General features: G+C 41.0%; 1 protein-coding gene across 1 annotated transcript in view; it reads left to right on the top strand.

The window, feature by feature from the left end:
- The window catches only part of LOC147673908 (maestro heat-like repeat-containing protein family member 1), a 109,429-nt gene that overhangs the window by 28,277 nt on the left and 60,853 nt on the right, over positions 1-20,299 (top strand). Inside the window, exons 5-14 of the mRNA XM_086946429.1 lie at positions 111-273; positions 1,478-1,576; positions 3,105-3,226; positions 3,985-4,131; positions 10,196-10,288; positions 11,813-11,891; positions 12,308-12,421; positions 13,067-13,128; positions 14,931-15,050; positions 18,221-18,341. Of these exons, the coding sequence (XP_086802555.1) occupies positions 111-273; positions 1,478-1,576; positions 3,105-3,226; positions 3,985-4,131; positions 10,196-10,288; positions 11,813-11,891; positions 12,308-12,421; positions 13,067-13,128; positions 14,931-15,050; positions 18,221-18,341 (1,120 nt within the window). The remainder of the gene's footprint in view (positions 1-110; positions 274-1,477; positions 1,577-3,104; positions 3,227-3,984; positions 4,132-10,195; positions 10,289-11,812; positions 11,892-12,307; positions 12,422-13,066; positions 13,129-14,930; positions 15,051-18,220; positions 18,342-20,299) is intronic.

The raw sequence follows: 20,299 nt of genomic DNA, 5'->3' as shown, positions 1-20,299 counted from the left end.
CCCTCTATACCTGATCCATGGTACTTAATACTTGTTTTGGATTTGTTTTTCTCCTCTTGTTCGTCACAAATGTTTCAAATTACCAATATTTCCTATTTCTGCAAATTTAGGAGAATGCGCCTGAACTTGAAAGGATGGCTTTAATGTGTCAAATTACACTTACCAAGTGGATACCACAGTCAATATCATCTAAGATTGTCAATCTGTTTACGGTGCCTTCTATTCGAGAGGAGATTGTGTTTTGGGCCATTCATCAAATGGCAATTCAATACGGTAATTTGAAAAAATGCTATGTTGTTGTCAAACACTGTGCTCTGTGGCAGTCTACCGGATTCTACATTCATTTTAGGTCTGTCTGCAAATAGTTTTATCTGTCTATGGCTCATGTCATCACAACACTCAAATACACAGAATGGGCTCTGAAGCATGCGGCAACATGTTCTTTCAGTTCCCTTACTCCATTGCTTGTTTAAAGTATTTCTACATTTTGTACAAAACCCATAACAGTATGGTGAATGTATGCATTTTACAGTGGTGATTGAGAATGGATCAATCACTAGCATTGCATATACAATGCAAATTGAAAGTGGAAAGAAGCCACAGGGTATATTTAAGTTATTTTCCACATATATTTCAAACTGATTGTGGCATTCAGAATAGAGTCCCATGCCCATGCTTTTGCCATTTCAGCCCGTATAGTTAAAACGATTAATTTTTTAAGGAAGTGACAATTAATTGGAAGGAAATACAACAGCACCACTATGTGTTGCAATCCCATGTCATAATGGTAATTCAAATAAGCTCTAAAATGATTACTTTCTGTACAGTGCTAATTAAAGAAACAAGCATCTCCGTGCTTATGCCATCAGAAGGCTTCAAAATATGGAACTCCAGCAAGCGGCCTTAGAAGTGAATGGTTGCATCTTAAATACAGGTCCACTGACAGCCACTTTTGAAAGATGCAAATGTATTGCTGCTATTTTGGTTATTATGTTCAAATGATACATATTATTTTAGATTTGTTGAAATATAGTAATTTCACATTGTAGATTCACATTTTAGCACCACATACCAGCACCAGATGTCCCTTACAGGTTTTGTTTCATTATGTCTCTTGAGGAAAAACTGTTAAAAACTGAAACAGCTCTACACCAACCAGCTACTTAACTATTAAGCCTTTATTTGTACAAGGATTTAGAATTTCTGTAAATGCAGCAACTTTGCTATAATGCCGAACTCCTTCATCACGTCATAAAAAGGTGCGAGTGAATCCTGGGAAAAGACAATGTGAAACGTTCTTTAATGCTTATTGCATTACGTTTTATGTTCTGCTGGGTGGAAAATATACAAAGCTATGCATCAAGATTTTTTTACAATATGTTTCATGACCAACACCACCTTTGCAGCACGCTCATCATCTTAAGTTGGTATTAGTCTTTAGTTTAATTAATATTGTTTATCCTATTTTCTCTTACAGGACCAGAAATGGAACCATATCTAGATCTGATGCTCAGAACGTTTATTCCTGTAATGAAGACGGCTTCTACAATCAACCAGAAATATTGGTTTAGCCTTGGTGTGCACCTGCGCTGGTGGAGCGGTCGGGTTCGGTTTGATGGTTGGGAGAGTGTGGGGAGAGGACAACTTTATTAAGTTCACTTTTGTGACATTTCCTGGGAGCACTCTTCATGCAAAGAGATGCAATTTCTTATGTCTGATTGGTGCAGAGAATAACAGTCCCTATTCATCCCATTGTTTTCAACAACTGATTACTTATCTGCATTAAACTTTAATTTGTGGCACAAATCAGACCTTAACTGCAACATTGGTCTGCATAATGTGTAACTCCACTACTTTCTGGTATATTTGCCAATTGAACTGGCATGCTGAGCTGCTGTGTCAAGGTTGCCATATAACGACTGGAACACATCTCTAATCTGTATAGTGCACCTCCGGGAAACACCCTATTCTTTTCAGTAATAAAAAACTGAGGGCGTGATTTAGAGTTTGGTGGACAAGTTGTATCCTATTGTATGTGTAATAAGAAGGAAGGGCTATCCCATCACGTGTGTGACGGGATACCTATCTGCCACAGCCTGAATCAGGCCTTATGTTGTGAACTTACCTCCCTAGGAAGTGGAGCATTAAAACCTGTAGAAATTGTACATCATTTCCCAGAGGTAATTGTTCACTTCAATGGCACAGACATCTTGTTGCAACCTAGAGCTCACACAATTGCAAACTAGTCACCGTGTTAAGTAAAGAAGACTGGTGCAAATCATGGAGTAAATATATTTTTACCATTTTTGCCTCTTGAAAAATAGAGAATGCAGGAAGCAAGATTTGCTCCCAACTAAACATTTTCAATATTAGGACAGAAAAAAGGGGCAATGTGATTTCACACGTTTTGCTATGCTTAATATAGGAAATTGAATGACTTAGTGTTTATTTAGATGTGAGATTAAAACCAGTGTAGTGTCTTCCTGCCTGATTAGCAGAATAGTGCAAAATCATTACACCACTTTTTTACTCTGGTGATATCTGAACCAGCACTTCTTTGTTAACCACATAAAATGATTCACAAAATTATTGATAAGGAATGCTCGGATGCATCATCTTTTATATTTTTACATACTTTTTTTTCATTTGCCAAGAGGGCAAATATCGTCATACAGTAATAACTTTTCCAAAATCTGATTTCTCCACTCTTATTTCATAAACAACAAAACTGTACAAACTAAATTGCTTTGTTGCTAATTGAATGTAAAAGGTACTCTGTTGACACATATTCTGCCTTTCCTTCATTTTAGTTTAATACAATGAGTTGCAGTAATGTGGAATTATTATCATATATTGGCTAGAATGCTTCAAAAGTGCAATAGGATGCATGATCGAAATGGATACCTTTACAGTATCTATGAGAGTCAGAAAAGTCCTATGTGAATTGAGTCTAATACCTGCTAAAAATAATTTCCTATCAGCAGACGCATTGCACTGTTTTTGCTCAGTATGTCCTATGCACTACCAGACAAGGTGGTACATATGTAGATTAATGCAACACTTAAGCCTTTGAAATTAACTGTAATGTTTTTGTTTTTGTGCAGTCATTGAGATGTTATCAGGCCAGTTTGCTTCCAGTGTAGACACTCCTCTAGTCACACTTTTCTTTGAAGCCTACTCAACCTGTAAGGTATTTCTTCTTGAAACCATCCCCAGTGTCCAGGAGGTGAGTTGGTAAAGTGGGGAAAGAACAGAGTGCAGTGGATGAAGGTTTAGAGCTGTTACGTTTTGTGAGATAACTGATGCATACACATTGACTGCCCCTTCCTCTGCCTTTGCATATATACTTCATTTGATGAAATACAAAAAAATATGAAATTCATTCTCTTGACCCAGACTTGTGATCTCTATTTATGTAGCTGAATAAAATGTGTAAAAACCTTTATTGTACCCGACCAAGTATCAAATTCCTATCAGTTCAGATATATAAAACAAAATTAAAGCTAAACCATGCTATAATACTTAAGTATTAGGGAACAGTAAGTGTAATAAGAATTTTTGAAAAAGAAAGTGACAGAATTAGATTCTAGGGCAATTTAATAAAATCGCAGCTGCAGTAGTGTATTTTCTATGTCTACCACAACCTGTCCATGAATAGGAGGCAGGGTAAATATATTTTTTTTAAAGAGCTGGGGAGAGGGAGAAAATAGAGAGAGTGGGTGGGGAACCCTCAACCAAATAAGACAAGAGTGAAACAAATTCATGGATAACATTTCTATTTTAGAGAATCAGTTTTGTCTATTGGAATATTCTGCCAGTGAAACAAACCACTGCCTTTGCATGACAGAATCACTTCCTAGTGAACAGATGTCAAGTGCAGCTGCCTCTCCAGGGAACCCTCTACTTCCACATGTGGCTCATCTTTTCTTAGTTGTTAATGTCTAGTGTGTGGAACTGAAAACCTGGTGTAATTTATCTTAACAGGTCTGGGAGCAGGTCATCACCACTCTGGGACATTTGGCCTCCGTTCTGCCAGAGGAGCAACTAGATAAGGAGCTTCCTTGGTTGGTCAATGAAGTTGAAAGGCTCCAGTCCCAGCTGCCTGCTGATATGGCATTTTGTTTGCTCACGGTGAGTGTGACCTTTATTTGCTGTCCATGCTTGCCACTTCAACGAATCCCAAATGATCCACTCATAATGAACACTGTATCCCATAATGAGAGATTAGCTGCAATGAAACACTACATTATTGAGAAATTAGGGTTGAATACAGAATTACAGGATTCCATTGGTGAGTTAGTTACACCACAGGTGGAGTTGTGAGATGGTTCAGGCCTCCATCATGTGTACATTGGGCCAACATATTGGCATTCCGCTCCCGACAGTACCAATGTTGTGGGTATCAGAAATTTTGGGATGTAGGAAAAATGTATGATTCCAAGTTTGCCCCTTAGGTACCCCTGGGAAATAGAACCACCACACCAATTTGAACAGTAATTCCCCACTATTTGACACATTCATGCCTGGTAATTATTTCAGTTTTGAGCTGGTGTATTGTTTTGGGAGATGAAGGGATTACAGGGAATATAGTTTTCCAACATTAATTCCAAATACTGAACCAGCTCAATTGTGATTAGTACACAATCCATGAAGTCAGCCAGAGAAGCAAAATGCACATTTGTATTTGTTACATATGAAATCGGGAGTAATAAAGGAGAAATGTGTACCAAAGCAATTGTGCTAGAATTTAAATAAACATCAACAGTGCTGAAATTTGCTTCACCTGTTGTTGTGATACTGGGTAAGTAACATTGGTTATGGAAGTGAAATTGAGCATACTGACGCTCCATCTTGATGCGTTAATCATAACAAAACAGCAGATCTTCAGTCACTAGAGCCCTGACATAGGTCCCAAGCAGTAATTGGGCTTACTAAAGCCCTAGTGACCTCTTATAACAAACAGTGTGCCATTGCACTTTCTCTAGTCTGAGAGGCTGCTTACACCCTGTGAAATACAAGTAAATTTACAAATGACCTTCACTAAGGTGACCGAACATACAGGTAAAACAGTGAAGTCTTAAGAGGAGCACTGGAAATGTATCACGTTGGTAATCAATAATGTGTTGGAATTATAGAATACTACTTTTAGTTGATATAAAAACAAATATTAGCAAAGGAAAGACTCCGTAGTTAGAGACGTACGAACTGTATTAGCTGAAAAAGCAAGAGTGACGTAGACCTTGGTGGACACACTATTAGAATCATTACGTCTCCAATCTGCCAATTTTCATTTCCACAGAACTATTGTTTTTGAGGCTTGAAAATTGTAGATTAATGTTGAGGATCTAAGTGGAACAGTTTCTGCTAGGTCTGAGCACTTACAGTTAAAAGGACAGGATGTTCAAATTTCCTTACAAGCCCTTCTTTTGACAGTCTCCACTTGTAATAAAAATTTGAATACCAGCTACAAACATAAAAACATGACAGAATTTTGTTGTATGGCATATTGACCATATACATAATTTGAGGTTGTTCCCCCAATGAGTCTTCCAAGCCTTCATTGCAGGTGATCATTCTCCTCATTAGCATCTGTGTAGCTAAATGTGTTCCTAAAACTGCTTTTAGTCATCACCCATCTTCTGTGTTGCAGCTCCTGCCGCCACATTGCCTTTGATTCGCATAAGCAAACACTATCCTTTTAGCTCCTCTGTACTCCCATGGTTCACAGTGTGCAGGGGTGCAAGAGGGACATTGAGCAATCCTGGTCCACAACTGTTAATAGTGAAACAGATGTAGCGGCGCATACATGGATCCAGGTTTTAGAGGAGCACCCCAATTATGTCTGTATTTTACTATCTAACAGGAAAAAAGGGGAAAATGTATTTCCAATAGTGTTCATCCACCCATGCTGCATCTAAGTGTACCCTTTGGCTTGAGGGTGTATTTTGCTGACTTTAGATGAGACTACATTAGTGGAGTGTGGATCACTTGGAGAAGCAGGCAGATACCTAGAGGACCTGTAGGATGAATAGGGAGAAACAGGAGGGTGAAAGGGAGGTCAAACAGAGGAGGAGGACAAAGGAACAAGACTCTCCAAAAAGTTCAGTCCAACTGAATGGAGGAGGAGGAGGAGGAGAAGGACCAAGATCACTAGCAGGATTAGGAACACACAGAACTGGATTTCCAAGATAATGAAGAGAAAGCAATAGCAGGAGGACCATGGGAAAAACCTGGAGGATCAGGCAGCCAAAAACCACAGTCGACCAGGATGACTGAGACCCCACGGACATAAGGCCCAGCATGCCCAAGACAAAGAGGAGGATCAGTAAAACCAGGAGAATAAGTAGAATGAAGTAGACCAGAAGGACCAGAACCAGGAAGCCAAAGAGGAGAAGAAGTACAAGTAGCCACTTTATTAAGCGCCATAGAAGCCAGAAACTAGCTGACTCCAAACCCTTTCGGCGGTATAACAATGAATGTATGCAAGCAAGAATTGCCCTTGGCAATGCTATCAGGGTTGGGGAAATGGGTACTGTCCGTACTGCAAGATATGAATACAAAAAAGCTATCCATAAAGCCAAGTGACTATGGGATGAGCTTAGATGGCAGGACCTAAAAGAAGCAAATTATTCTGGAATATCATTAAGTGAGGCAGAGGGGGTCAACCTGATCAGCCCCTAAGTCATGTCTCTCATGAAGGATGGGTTAATTACTTTAGGCCCCAATATGCGCGTAACCCTTTAGAGGATCAAATGGAAGAAGTTAGTTATGTTTTTTATACTGATGAGGCTTTTAATGACAAAGAAGTTTTAGCAGCTCTTAGTGCACTTGCTGGAGGTAGAGCGCCAGGACCCAATGGTGTCCCTGCGGATGTGTTCCTCTACGACAAAATACGATGGGGTAGATACATCTTGTTGATGGCAAATGCAACAGCCCAGGGTGCCCGATCCCAATTTCCTGGAAAGGGGCCGTGATAATTCCAGTATATAAAAAAGGAGTTAAACTCAACCGAGGAATTACAGACCTATCAGCTTGATAGATACGATTCAGAAGGTAGTTGGGAGGTTGATCCTGAACAATATCTTAGACTGGATTGAAGAGAATAGTGTATTGTCCCCTTTCCAAGAGGGTTTCCGTAAATACACTAGCACCATTGATCAAGTCATTAATTTTATTCTTTTATAGTGGAAGACTGTGACATTGGGCAAGGGCAGCCTTTATGCTGCCTTGTTGATCTACGTTCAGCTTTTGACCTTGCCCCCGTTCCCGGTTATGGGTGACGTTGAGGGAATTAGGCCTTTCGGATGACATCTTAACCTTCGTAATGAGGCCACACAAGGGCAATCATGCTAGAATCCGCTGGGGAGGGCAGGGTAGGGTCACCACCCAGTTTCTGGTTGAACGAGGGGTATGGCAAGGCTGTGCCATGGCACCAACGTTATTCTATTTGTATATTAATGGAATAGTGGACCGTTTGTTGCCAGTGAATACGGATGCCCCTTCTCTAGCAGGTGTACAAATTCCGATTTTAATGTTTGCAGATGACACATTAATTATTTCCAAGACTCCTAATGGCCTCCAGCGAGCTCTATCAATTTTTGAAGATTTTTCTGCTGCTCGAGGCCTGGAAGTTAATGTGTCAAAAATGAAATTAATGGCTTTTAATCCCCATTGAAGTTTTAAGGGGAGGGCTTTTATGAATAAACAACCACTTGAACTGGTCAGGGCTTTTACCTATTTGGGTATACAGTTAGAGAAGAACCTTAAGTGGGACTGCCATATAGATTTAGCAGCCCTGAAACATCGACAAGTTTCGGGAGCTTTAAGTCTGGAGCATAAAACGTCTCTAACAAAACCAATTAGAACAGTCCTCCAAGTTCATGAATCTAAAACTGTTAGCTCCGCGCTTTATGGCGCCGAATTATGGGGGTTTGAGAAAGCAGCTCCTTTAACTCTTTCTGAAAATAAGTTCCTCCGTAGCATTACCAATCTCCCACAAAGCACCCCTCTTAAGCCACTTAGATTTGATTTGGGTAGAAAAGCTATTATTGATGTCGCCAAGTTGCGTCCGATTTTATATTGGCGCAGGTTGTGAACGACACCTGAACTCTTATCATATGCCTCAGGTTTTCTGGATGTAATAAAATCTGATGCCTTCCACGAAATCGGTTGGTTAAGAGGTGTTAGGAATAGCCTGTTTGGCCTGGGAATGAGAATGCTATGGGAGAACTCATTAGAGGCTTCTTTTCCCTCTGAAAACATCCTAAAAGAGAAGTATTGGGAGTGGGCTGCTTTTAATGCTTGGAGTAACTCTGACTCATCTTCTATGGTGGGAATCCTCTTAGAAACAAAACTCACACCCAGATTAGAATCCTATTGGGATAATATCACCAGGCCGAGAGATAGGAAGCTTTACTTCCAACTCAGGGCAGGCTCCTTACCTTTAAAGTCCCTTATGTCCAGGTGGACTCCCACAGGTGATAACATCTGTCCTGCCTGTGGGAGTCATAGCGAAACAGTTGCCCACCTGCTTTTTGCCTGTTCCGCCTATGCACTCCCTAGGCGAGTTTGGCTGGCTCTAGTGTGGAAACTACTTTGCACATTTAGGAGCGCCGAAGCGGAAAGGCTTATGCGCACCAGCACTTTACAATGTATCACAATAGCGGTAGCCAAATACCTAGGATGGGCGTGGGCTATAAGGCTGAAACCTAAATCTGGGTCATTCTTTGGTGAGCATTAATTTGAACTTCCCTAGCCTGGCCACTGAACGTGATTGATTATTTTAACTGGGTGTAACTTTTATCTCGTCCATTTGCTCTGAGATCTAAGTTTTATCAAACATTTTTAACTATCCAACCAAGGCATTTTTAACTATATCTAAATGTTGTTTGTTTTGTGCTTTTATGAGTATACTTCGAATAAAGCTACTTTGGAATGGAATGGAATGGAGAAGAAGGATGTGCAAGTGGAAAGGGAGGGTCATCAGGAGCACCAGTACCACCAGAACAAGAAGGAAGAAGATGGGCAGGTCAACATGGAGAACCTACACCACTGTGAAGACCCTACACAGAATGAGGAGGAGGAAGATGGCCATGAGGATGAGTAGAAGGGGAGGTGAGGGTCCAGGACAGCCAAGAAGTTTAGAAACTCCAGGACCACCAGAAGGATTTGGAAAACTTGAACCAACAGGGGACCAATACCATGTCCAAGAACTAGGAAAACCAAGAGTATCAAGACCAGGAAGACTAGGAAAAGGATTTCTAAGAGGACTAGGAAAATAAGGAGGAAAACCAGGAGGAGGGAGACCAGTAAGAGGAAGAAGACCATGAAGAGAAAGCGGAGGCTAGGAGGTCCAGACCAGCAGCCACCACCATGACCACCATGAAAAACCTGAAGGCCAACACCAGGATTACTAGGAGTAACAGCACCAGAGGATCCAGAGAATCTTGGAAGAGGATGACCAAGATTAGCTGGACCATGAACATAAGGACAATGAAGATCATGAGGACCAGCAGGGCTGGGACCAGAAGAATGAAAAGATTGAAGAACACCAGGGCAAGAGCACCAGAAGAACATCGTCGTAACAACGTACATCCCAACAAAACTGATGGGTACCATTAAGACCAAGACCAGCAGGAAGACCAAGGCCATGAAGGAAGGGACTAAGATGGCCAAGAGGATCTATACAGTGCCATAAGAAGGAGTAGCAGACAACCAAGAGAACTAGAACCACCAAGAGAACTAGGACAACCAAGGCAAGGGCCATCATCAACAGTGGCTAAGAATACAGGGCCTACGATGACAAGTGAGTCTAGGCTACATGTGTTAGGGCATGCCCCTGTTAAATGCTGAACATGTTCTCTTCTGGTTCCTTGATGGACTAAAATCCAACATCTGACTCCAACAGATAACCTCTATAGAAATCACTATGTGGATCTGAGAGATCTTAAGGCACTGTGAGTCAAGAAAACAGAGCAACCAGGAAAGAAAAAAATGGACATAAGCACGGTCATCTGTCAAATCTACTTGTGGTCATATGTGTTTAGAATTAGTACACAAGAGAGCTCATTCACACACCAACTCACTCTTGCATTCAGACAGAATTTACACTTTGAAGTTTGTAATTCACCACTGACCATCATCATTTGCACACACTGACCTTTGGCCTCATCTCAATTTTCTTATCTCCTTGCAGACCCTTGAGTTATGCATCAAGGCAGCTGTTACTAAGAGTTGCAGAGCGCTGAATGGAACTGTGCCAACCGTGCTTGCCGTCCTGCATCACCTGGTAAGTGTATACATGAGGACATACAAAGTATTTCAGGGGGAGGCGCCAGACATTTCCTGTGTAACATATTGTAACAAATAAAGTTTCTACCTTAATCCAATTTATAGTAGGAGTGTTTTTAAAGGGCAACATTTGGGAACTCTCTTGCATAAAATATTAAATTATAATCCATAAAAATCCTATATGAACCAATTTGCTTCTAGGATGCAAAGAAAGAAGACAATGGATATAAATATGTCAGTTTTGAGAGCTCCTCTGACAGAACCCCCCATAACTCTGCCTCCCGGCAGCTCTGGCTCTGATAATAGGTAAAAGAGGAACAGAGTGACAGGGAAAGGGAAGGGACCCAGGGGGAACACCAAGGATGGAGACCTGAAAGAAAAAAAAACTGTACCGAATAACAATGGTTTACAACAGAGACATAATACTAACAAAGCTTATCTCAGAGGTTCAATTGTCCAGTTAGACTTTACTATATAACATATACTGGAATCTTCATGACATTCCAAACAACAGTACACCCAATCTTAAATCTTTATATTTAATAATAATAAGGCTATATCATATACATTTGAATAATGCCATCAATCAAGGGAAATTCAGTATTTATCCCACTAAGGTTCCTAAAGTCAATATGTGCCGAAACTACCCCACAATTTAGTTCAAATAATCCAAAAACACAACATTTCTGGAATATCCTTACAATCCAAACTTGAAGCATTCAAGACCCCAGTCCACATATAAGAAGGCCCTCTGAAAACAGGTGCACAACTTGACGGCCATAAACATGAAATTCCAAATAGCAATGCTGGCACGTGGAACCTGGAATGAATGGGAAACAAAAGACAAGCATCTCTGATGAGGACCAAAGTGCGAGAACTGAATGCCGGTAAAGAAAAAAAAATTAAGTGGTACAGCAGAAACAGCGAGTGGCGGTGAGAACAGAAAAAGGGCCTAATGAAGCCACCGACACAAACAATTGCTCCCTACTCTGCTGACTAGAGAACTAGGACGCAAAATGGGCAAAAAGTGAAGCAAAAAAGGCCTGCTCTGAAAATCATGCAACCCACTATGCTGGCCAGACACCGTAGGACGCAAAAGGGGAACAGCTTTACCGTCCCCAGAGATAAACCAAGATGAAGTGTAACAACAGCCTTCGTCTTGATTACGTTGAATAGCTGCCACTAGTGCCAGCTTTGTTAAAAGCATTAAGAACCACTACCTTCTGCTATCTTGCCAGACTTCTGAGTCTACAAACTATCCAAAAACCATAGGAAACTAAGGCATCCATCTTAGAGCGGTAACTGAGAATTTGCACTTCCACCAATATCGGGCACCCTGAATATGCTGTATTCCACACAATTAATTTTTCTGTCGTGTGGTATGGATCTTGGCCCCATAAGTCCTGACAAACTCCTATGCTCTCATTCCCCCACTGGAAGTTATTTGCTGTCTGGATGTATGGGATTGGCTTTCAGATAGCCTAGCTTCCATTATTATTTATTATGGCTTTGTTATTGGCAGATCTGCACACCCTCAAGTGGGGTTTCCGATGAAACAGAAGAGCCACTCAAGTTGTCCACGGCTATTATCCTGTCACTGGGTGAGTTGGTCATAAACGTATGTATGTATATATTTGTGATACTGCAAGTATATATTGGCCTTTACTAGGGATCAGGTCCTCTGTAACATTAATTTCTGTACACTGCCCTGCACGTAACTTGATCGTCTTAAAAGCTACTATTGCTTCAGTATTTATCTCCCCCCCAGTACATTGGTTGGCTTGCTACTGGAATATGGTGCCCAGTTTACTATATACAGCTATAGTAGTCACGTGAGTACCATGTGCTCGTAAGATCATCATTAAATGTTGCAGACCATTGATAATATACCTCCTGGACATGCGTTGAAGAATGGCCTTGATGGGCTGCTCCCCAGCGTTGAGTTCCTTCTTGCATAATTTTATGTTGTGTTATTTTTCAATTATGTCTATTTTATCTTTTCACTTTACTCTTGCAGCCCATTCTCACTCTAGTGAGGTCCTTAAATATTTCGAAAGTAGCTTGATGCAGATAGGTGCAGAGTCCCGTGCCACAACGTTACAGCTGCTCTGCAAGCTCCTTTCGGAAACTGGTAAGACTGTCAGTGGGTGGGTGGCAGTGTGTGATTTAGGCAGGGAAAATAGTTAAAGGGATATAATGCTTGTCATAGAATCCGGAGCCCTAAGTTGTATTCCCAACGTACTCCCTTACTTGTCCAACATGGTGCAGCTATAAGCAGAATTCTTCAATTTTATATTCTTCAGCTACATTAACTGCCAACTTTTCCTGGTAGAGCACTGCAATTTACGAATAAAGTCTTGCTTACATCAACTTCAATTATGTGAATCATGGTGAAGAAATAAAGGAGTGCCACTGTTTTCTTTTCGGTTATTTGTTCCCATTGTGAGCCATTAATGGGACAGGGACACTGTGAAAACCGATCCGGACATAGACACTGGACAGGAACAAAAAGGGAAATAAAATATGGAGCAGGTCGAGACAGACACGCTCAGTGGTACATGATGACACAGACATGCACGGCAAAACAGGAAGGCATTGATAGCCCCATGGGGCTCACAGTCACAGACTCACAAACCAAAACTGAAAGACAGGACCCTCAGGGTGGTAATCACAGTTGATAGTGGAAATTTCACTACTTATGTATTAATCTTGCTCTTACTAGACAAAGTCAATATCTATGTGTTATGAACATTTGGTGTATGGCTTTATTTAATAGATTCAGAAGGTGCCTTTTATCTGGATGCTGTCCGTCACGTGCTTGAGGATGACAATCGCAAGGTACCATCAAGCTATTATACGTGTGTTAAAGCACTTTCATAATTAGCAACTCAATCTAATTAAAGTTATGCAGTTTTTTGCATAGTGCAGTAGTCCTACTTACATGGACTCAGAGCTGTGGTTTGCACACCACAATCTGTTGACTTTCTCCAAGGCAAGTCTTCAGTGAAGGTGTTGGGTCATGCAACCTCCAGCCATTTCTGTCAGTTCAGTGTGTCTTGTGTTCCATTGTTTCCCTATCCAAGTAGACATATCCCAGTTTTCCTGCCTTAGTCTGTGTCAATGCATTATTTTCAGACCCAATCCCAGAGGTTGCTGATCCCTAATTGTTTAATAAATGTGTGTTAAAAGAAAGTTTGTGTATGCTGTTAACATATTTGGTCTGTATTTCACATTGAATTGATCTGTAATACCCCTCACTGAGGAGGAGAATGTTGATGATCAAATAAGGGGTTTTGAAGTTCAGAATATTAATATCTCTTCAAATCTTTAACAACCGTGGTGTAAGGTATTTCAAATGTCTCTACCAAGAATAATATTTGGGCTATGTCTCAGCGAAATCTCACCAAACGTGGATCGATAATACAGGATAATATTCAATGTGCACGTTTGAAAAGTCTGATTGTGATATAAAAGATGTATTTTATGTAGAAATTGGAATATATGTGAATTTCTTGATGCCATGCATGTCCACAAGGTGCCTGACTTCAGTGCCATGGAGAAAGCAAGTAACTCAGTATCAGAATCACCATGTTCAGCATGTTAGCAAGCACAGGACATAGGCACAAAGGAAATTCAACAAAGCTGTTTTCTTTTGATAACGAACAAAAGGCTGTATTGCCATAAATGTGTCTCTATTGGATTCTCTTTGAGAGGTGTATTGGGTTTGTCATTTTCAACCTCAGGGCACGATATAAACCAAGTTATCCTTAGATATTTTTCAGATTAAACCAGGAACATCAGAGACAGGACTCTGCTAGGAATGCTAGAATCACAGAAATCAAGCATGGATATATTCTTTGGTAGTTGAAGCCATAGTGGCCAGATTGTGCAAATATACAGCGTACAGAACCATGTTAGGGATGTCAATTTTAACTCAATACTGGATACAGGAGACTGTGACTATTTACGGTCTTGAGCCAAAACGACTTCTTGAAAGTGATATGGATCAACCAAACAACAAGGTGTGGGACAATGAACTCTAAGTACTGCATCCCATTTGTTATCTGCTGTCCGTGTGGGGATGTCTGTCTGCTCAATCTTACAGGTGGAGTTAGACAGCGGCCATCATTCTTCCCACAGACTACTCTAGTTTTTTTTTATTCCCTCAGCAGCGGAATCCACAGCCTATTGAATTCTCATTTGCATTTATGTAATCAATATCAGGTCCTGAGAGCTTTTTTGTTGGTTGTAACCTACCTAGGCATATTTTGCAATGTTTTTTTGTAAATATTTTATCAAATCTCAGGCACCTATAGAAGGTGTAGCCCACCTGGAATATTTGAATATTCCCTCAATCACACTTCAGTCAGACACTCTGTAAAAACAGTTTAATTAAATTGACTCTAGTTTCATTCTCAGATTGTCATAATAGCCCTTTTTGCAACATACTTTAAAAGGTTGTATCCAGGTACTGGCTTTCCACACATAAAAATGTATATCTGTCTACTCTGTGGACAAAAGGAAGGAGAGAATGCATGGTTTTCTCACACTCCCTTGCTACTTTCTCACTGGAATGTGTGATTTTCTCCTATTCATACACCAAAAGGGTTTCTCACTAACCATGCTTTTCTCAATTATAGGTTATTCTTGCCACTTTAAGTTTAATATCCAGTTTAACAGCCAAAGGTTTTTATGATGTGAACGGAAGAGCTGTGATGGATTATGTGCTTAAAAAAACCAACCTCCTTATCAAAGAGCAGGTAAGTGGCAGAGGTACATATTTGGGTAGGTGAATGTGTTAGGGAACAGCAACAGTAGTCAGCACACAAGAAATAAGTGGACCTTTTAGCCCCCTTGTGTTCCAATGTAGTTACTTTGCCATATAATATACATCAGCAGTGTCACATATTTGCCCCTGGTGGTGGAATATAGACCTCATGTCCCTCTCGTTAGTTCCCATAGTCTCACCTTGACATTCTATGTTCTTCATTTGAGCTTGATGTTCCCTACTTCCACTCCAGTGCGTCTTTCTCCCTCCGTCACTTTTATGGGTGTCCCTTATCCATTTGTCTGCTTACATTTGCACCTGAAATTCAGCAGCTGCCCATCAGTGCCAACACTGTACATGCCTTTTCTTCATGTCTTGTTATTCCAGGGTGCCCATGATGTGAACCAAACCCCTCAAGCGAATTTACTTCTAGCTTTCACCTTAAGAGTTATTCTTCCAGTACACCCAATCTATGGTTTTTCCATTATTGTGAAAAGTTTAACCTAGTATACCCTTACTATTGTGGGGTCTGAGTTAGCAAACTACCAAATCCTACACAAAGTAGCACAAACATACTTCAAATCAGTTTTTCATATCAACACTGCCTCCCAAAAAATGCAGTTCCCGGTTTTGTCTTATTGAGTGTAAGAAGTACCATAATGTAGCACATACTTCCCCATCAAGCAGCAAGGGGAGGGCTCATGGGGCATCACAATCTTTGTAGTGAGCAAGAGAGACTACCTTGTGGTGCCAGAGGTGCAATGTCTCAGATGTAGTGTCCAGTGCATCAGAACCTTACATATGATAAGTTAGTCCACCGGTATTTTGACTGTATATGAATGCTATACACTTCTACGCCAAATGACCATATACTTTTATTCTCTGTAGAGCGGAGCATGGGTGCATAACCTCATTTATACATTTTTATTTACATGTTTGCGGCTAGTGGTTTTAATTTCACATTTGGATTTGAGCCAAGAGGTTCTCTCTCTGCTGAAAATTGTGATGTTTTCACTCTCAAATCTCTTGACCCTCCATGAGGAGAGAAAACACAGTGAAAATGATGCGAAAATATATGCTACTTTACTTCTCTTGCTTTTCCACATTTTCACAGGGCACTAGGCACATGGATCCTGAATCTGATGTTGAAGAAGAGACCATCCACATCCAAATCTCTCAGCTCCTCAATAAAATTGCATTACGCCATAAAAATACTGACGAGGTAAGTGAGAAGGATGTGAAATAAGGTGGGTCAATAAACTAGAAGTGTACAAAATATAAATTGCAGAATGTCCAAAGACTCCTCAATTCCCAGGTTATCTTCATTATCCTCTAACTCACATAATAGCATGTTTTAGTAAAGCTCTCTCTGCTGCAGGTTTGTATGTGGGAAATATGCACATAGTGATCTGAACCATGAATGCATGTTTAAAATGCATTCCTTTTCCACCCTCTTTCCTTGCCTTATCATTTATTTTTGTCACCTCCTCATCTTGTTGTAAAGCGCTCCAACACCCTCGGGTCTGGCCAGCGCTATAGAAAACTTCCAAAATAAAAATAAATAAAAAATACCATGATTTGCCTTCGGGAAAGCACTGGACTTTGGAATAGTATTTACTATTCCAACTCCAGTCTGTGCAACTGTAGGGAAAGAGTTGGACTTAAAGTACAACATTAGTCCAACAACGCTTTCCTTCAGGGAAGTGGTTGTATTGGCTTGCTTGATAAAGGAATGCATTGAAAAGACACACTAGGGCACGTACAGCAATTACGAGTCTTGCAGGGCAATGTGTTGGGATCTTAAATACCTTAAAAACATCTTGTCTTCCTGCCAGAAGCTGCCAGAAAGACAGTGGTCCAGTCTTTAATCATGTTGAGACTGTATTACTGCATTGTTCTGTATCTCGGAGTGTCACAGACATGATGAAGAAGGCGACAGTGGGTGCAGAATATGGCAGCTTGGCTGCTATTTCATCTGCCTAGACACTCACCATCAGCCCCAGCTCTACCAATGCTGCTCTGGCTTCCGTTAAGGCTTTGGGTATGTTTCAAAGCCATGTGCTACTGTCACAAGATTCTCAATCATAAAGGCCCTAAATATCTTCACCTCTGATCACACCTTATCTTCCTAAAAGAAATCTGAGATCAGCTGATGCCTCTCTTGCATCTATCCCCAGAATCAAAAGTGCTCACATTGGAGGCCATTCCTTCAACTACTTGGCAGGCAAGATGTGGAACTCCCTACCACTTTGGCTTAGGCAAGAAAAATGTGAAATACGATATCGCAAGAATTTAAAAACATGTTTTTTCACGCTAATTTAGATTAGGGGAATTCATATTCTTACTCTGTATAATAGGACTGATACCCCAGTGCTGGGACACGCAGCTGACGCAGCTATGTGCTTTATAAATCTCATTATTATTGTTATTATTAGTGGTTTGGACCATGTTGTTAAGGCACAGCGTGATTTGAGACGCGATGTAAAGTCTGTTTCCTCTGCTGCAGGGATAGAGGTCTGCTGTCACATGCAGTCCTCATTCCCAGCATTTCCGGCATTCATAGAAGATTGTCGAATCCTACCTCACTTTTTTTAATGAGGCAGGAGGTTTTCCAAATTATTCTAAATAGCCACTTTGAAACGAGATTGAATGGCACATATGTCGCATTGCAAAACATAGCTACTCAATCTGCATCTCCAGTTTGCTACTTGCCCGATGATACATCGAGCACCAATATTTAATATCAACAGGGTCGTTCATTCCCAGCCATAGCTTTACACACTCTGGCACATTTATAAAGATAGTTCTGTTTTGTGATTGTTATGAGCATAACAGCAGATAATGAGATAATTTACAATGCAGCTCACTCACAGGGTTTTTGGAGAATAAATGTTTCCCTCATTCTCTGCAAATAATTGCTCGGATATAGAATCACGGATTGTAGCATTGAACAGGGTTGGTGGTACATCAGTGTAATACCAGCAATCTGTCTTGGACCCCATCAGCAAGGAATGGTATCAGGAAGGGGATAATACAAATGTAGCCCCATCTCCAGAAGACCCACCAGAAATCCTCCCACCGGCTATGACAGTTTATCTGTGGGAATGCAGCCTTATTAAATGCTAATGATACTAATACCACATTCGCTGCTCTTTCTTGCAGGGATTTTGGAAAGAGATTTTGAGCTACATGCTGGAAGATGACTATACTTCATCCGTGCCAGCACTGTGCCAGATGCTACTTGTTGTAGATAAGAAAGCAAGCATCAACTTTCATGAATGTGGTGAGTCTTAAGCATCCTACTCATTGACACAGTGGGATCTACCATTGAAGGCGGTTAATGCTTCCTCCTCCACTCCCCAGATCCCCTCTTACTTTGTCATGATCAGGCATGAGTTGAAGAACCAGTCCATTGGCTCAGGATGTTATGGTTGAGTTACTATAGAATGTGGGTGTCAATATTTCAAATAACATTTATTGCTATCCTTTTAGAGATATATGTGTCTGTGCTGATGTTGCTGCTCGCGGTGAGCCTTATTCACAAGGCGTTAACTAATTGCTGTGTCTCAAGCCATTTGGCTGTGCCACACTGCGTTAATTCCGAACCACCGGGATGCTTCATATCTTCAATGATATAATGGATCCCTTTGCTCTACCAGTGCTGGTGCATAATTAGCTGCCATACACCCATGAAGGGACCCTTGTACCATGGTGCAAGGGTGGCTGCGTCACAGGGATGATTGTTTTTGTGCAGTAAGGCATATCTTTGTTTTTATGCAGTTAGGCATACCTTTGTGCACAAAAACAATCACAATAGGTAATTTCCTCTTCCTAAATGTGCTGCAGTATGAAGTACGCTAAAAAAGAGGTAAGCAACGAGGAGAAATAAAAATATTTGTTCTTGTTGCACCTCCCTATACCTCCCCCTGGGGAGGTGTAGCATTCTGACACATTTCCAGGTGTACTATTTCTTGTAAATCTGGAAATGCGACAGAAGCCTTGGGTGTTGGGCAGGAAATCTCACAGCAAAACCCATGGCACAACTGTTCCACACAAAGTTTTGCGTGTAAAGGGGCCATATTTACAAGGGCATTAAAAGCCACGCAGGGTGGCTTTACCTGTCCTTGTAAATATGGAGCAGCAGGTTGCACTGCTGGTGTGTCTCAAAATGTGATGCACGGGTGGCACAAGGGGCTTGTAAATAGTCCCTATATACTTTTTGTAGTTTGACAGACATAAAGTGACTTTCCTGTTTGTTTCAGCTCTTAGTCTGGTTAATGCTCCTACCCCCTAAATGCAATGTACTAACTGTCCCAGGTTTCCACACACCATGAGGCTACTCAGGGCTCTAACGCTCCTCTTCAAACCATGGAGTATTCTTGCTCTCCATGATGTTACTTCTGTCTAGTAAGTTGATCATGCCGTGCTGGGTATGGTACCTATTTATGTGTTGTTACTTTTGCAGACTGCTACAGGGATGTATTTTATTTCTCCATGGAGTTACTTTTAGCTAGGATACTTGTCTCTGCAATGTTTCTGGTTCAACATTTTGTACTTCAGCTCCATAATAAAATGCTAGTTATTGGCCCTCACTTGTAAGCAGGGATGCATGCTCAATGATGGTAAGTGAAAATAAATATTTTGACTGACTCCAAGGTTACGAAGGATATTCGCATCTGGTGGTGAATACCTGTAATTGCTATAATTCCAGGGATCCAATTAGCTCTCCCCGCTCAACTTTCCAGTGGATGTGTTGATAAAGTGCAAGTGACCTGGGCAGGTGGTATCATAGTCTATTTATTTGTCACTCATGTTAGGATCCTGAGCAGAATCGAACAGGCAAAATATGTGCTTGTTCTTGCTTGCCCCAGGTCGTTAACCTTATTAGAAAAGAGATATGCAAGAACATGTTCTGGAGTCATCTTTTCTTCTGGGGTATCCGCTGTCAGAAAATGGCTCCCATTTTTCCATGGCCCTTCAGGATGTTAAGCACATCCACGGCTCCTGACGCATCCTCTCTTATCCCACTGGAGTCTTCTGTCCCTCAATGAAAGCTGTAGCAGGAACCTGTGCATGGCAGCTTAGGTAGCTCCTCCTCCAGCTTTCATTTCTTGACAGCAACCGCTAAGGGAGGGAGGAAGAGAATTGCAGCATAGGCTGTCAAGGTACTGTACACCCCTGGGTGCTCCTTAGTGGTAGGGGTGCCTTTGCCAGTATTTGCAGGAATTTCAAAGCATCCTC

This window comes from Lissotriton vulgaris, chromosome 12 (assembly GCF_964263255.1).
Source record: "Lissotriton vulgaris chromosome 12, aLisVul1.2, whole genome shotgun sequence".
NCBI classification, from domain to species: Eukaryota; Metazoa; Chordata; class Amphibia; order Caudata; family Salamandridae; genus Lissotriton; species Lissotriton vulgaris.
The sequence above is the reverse complement of the archived record's forward strand: the minus strand, read 5'-3'. Positions and strand labels throughout refer to the sequence as shown.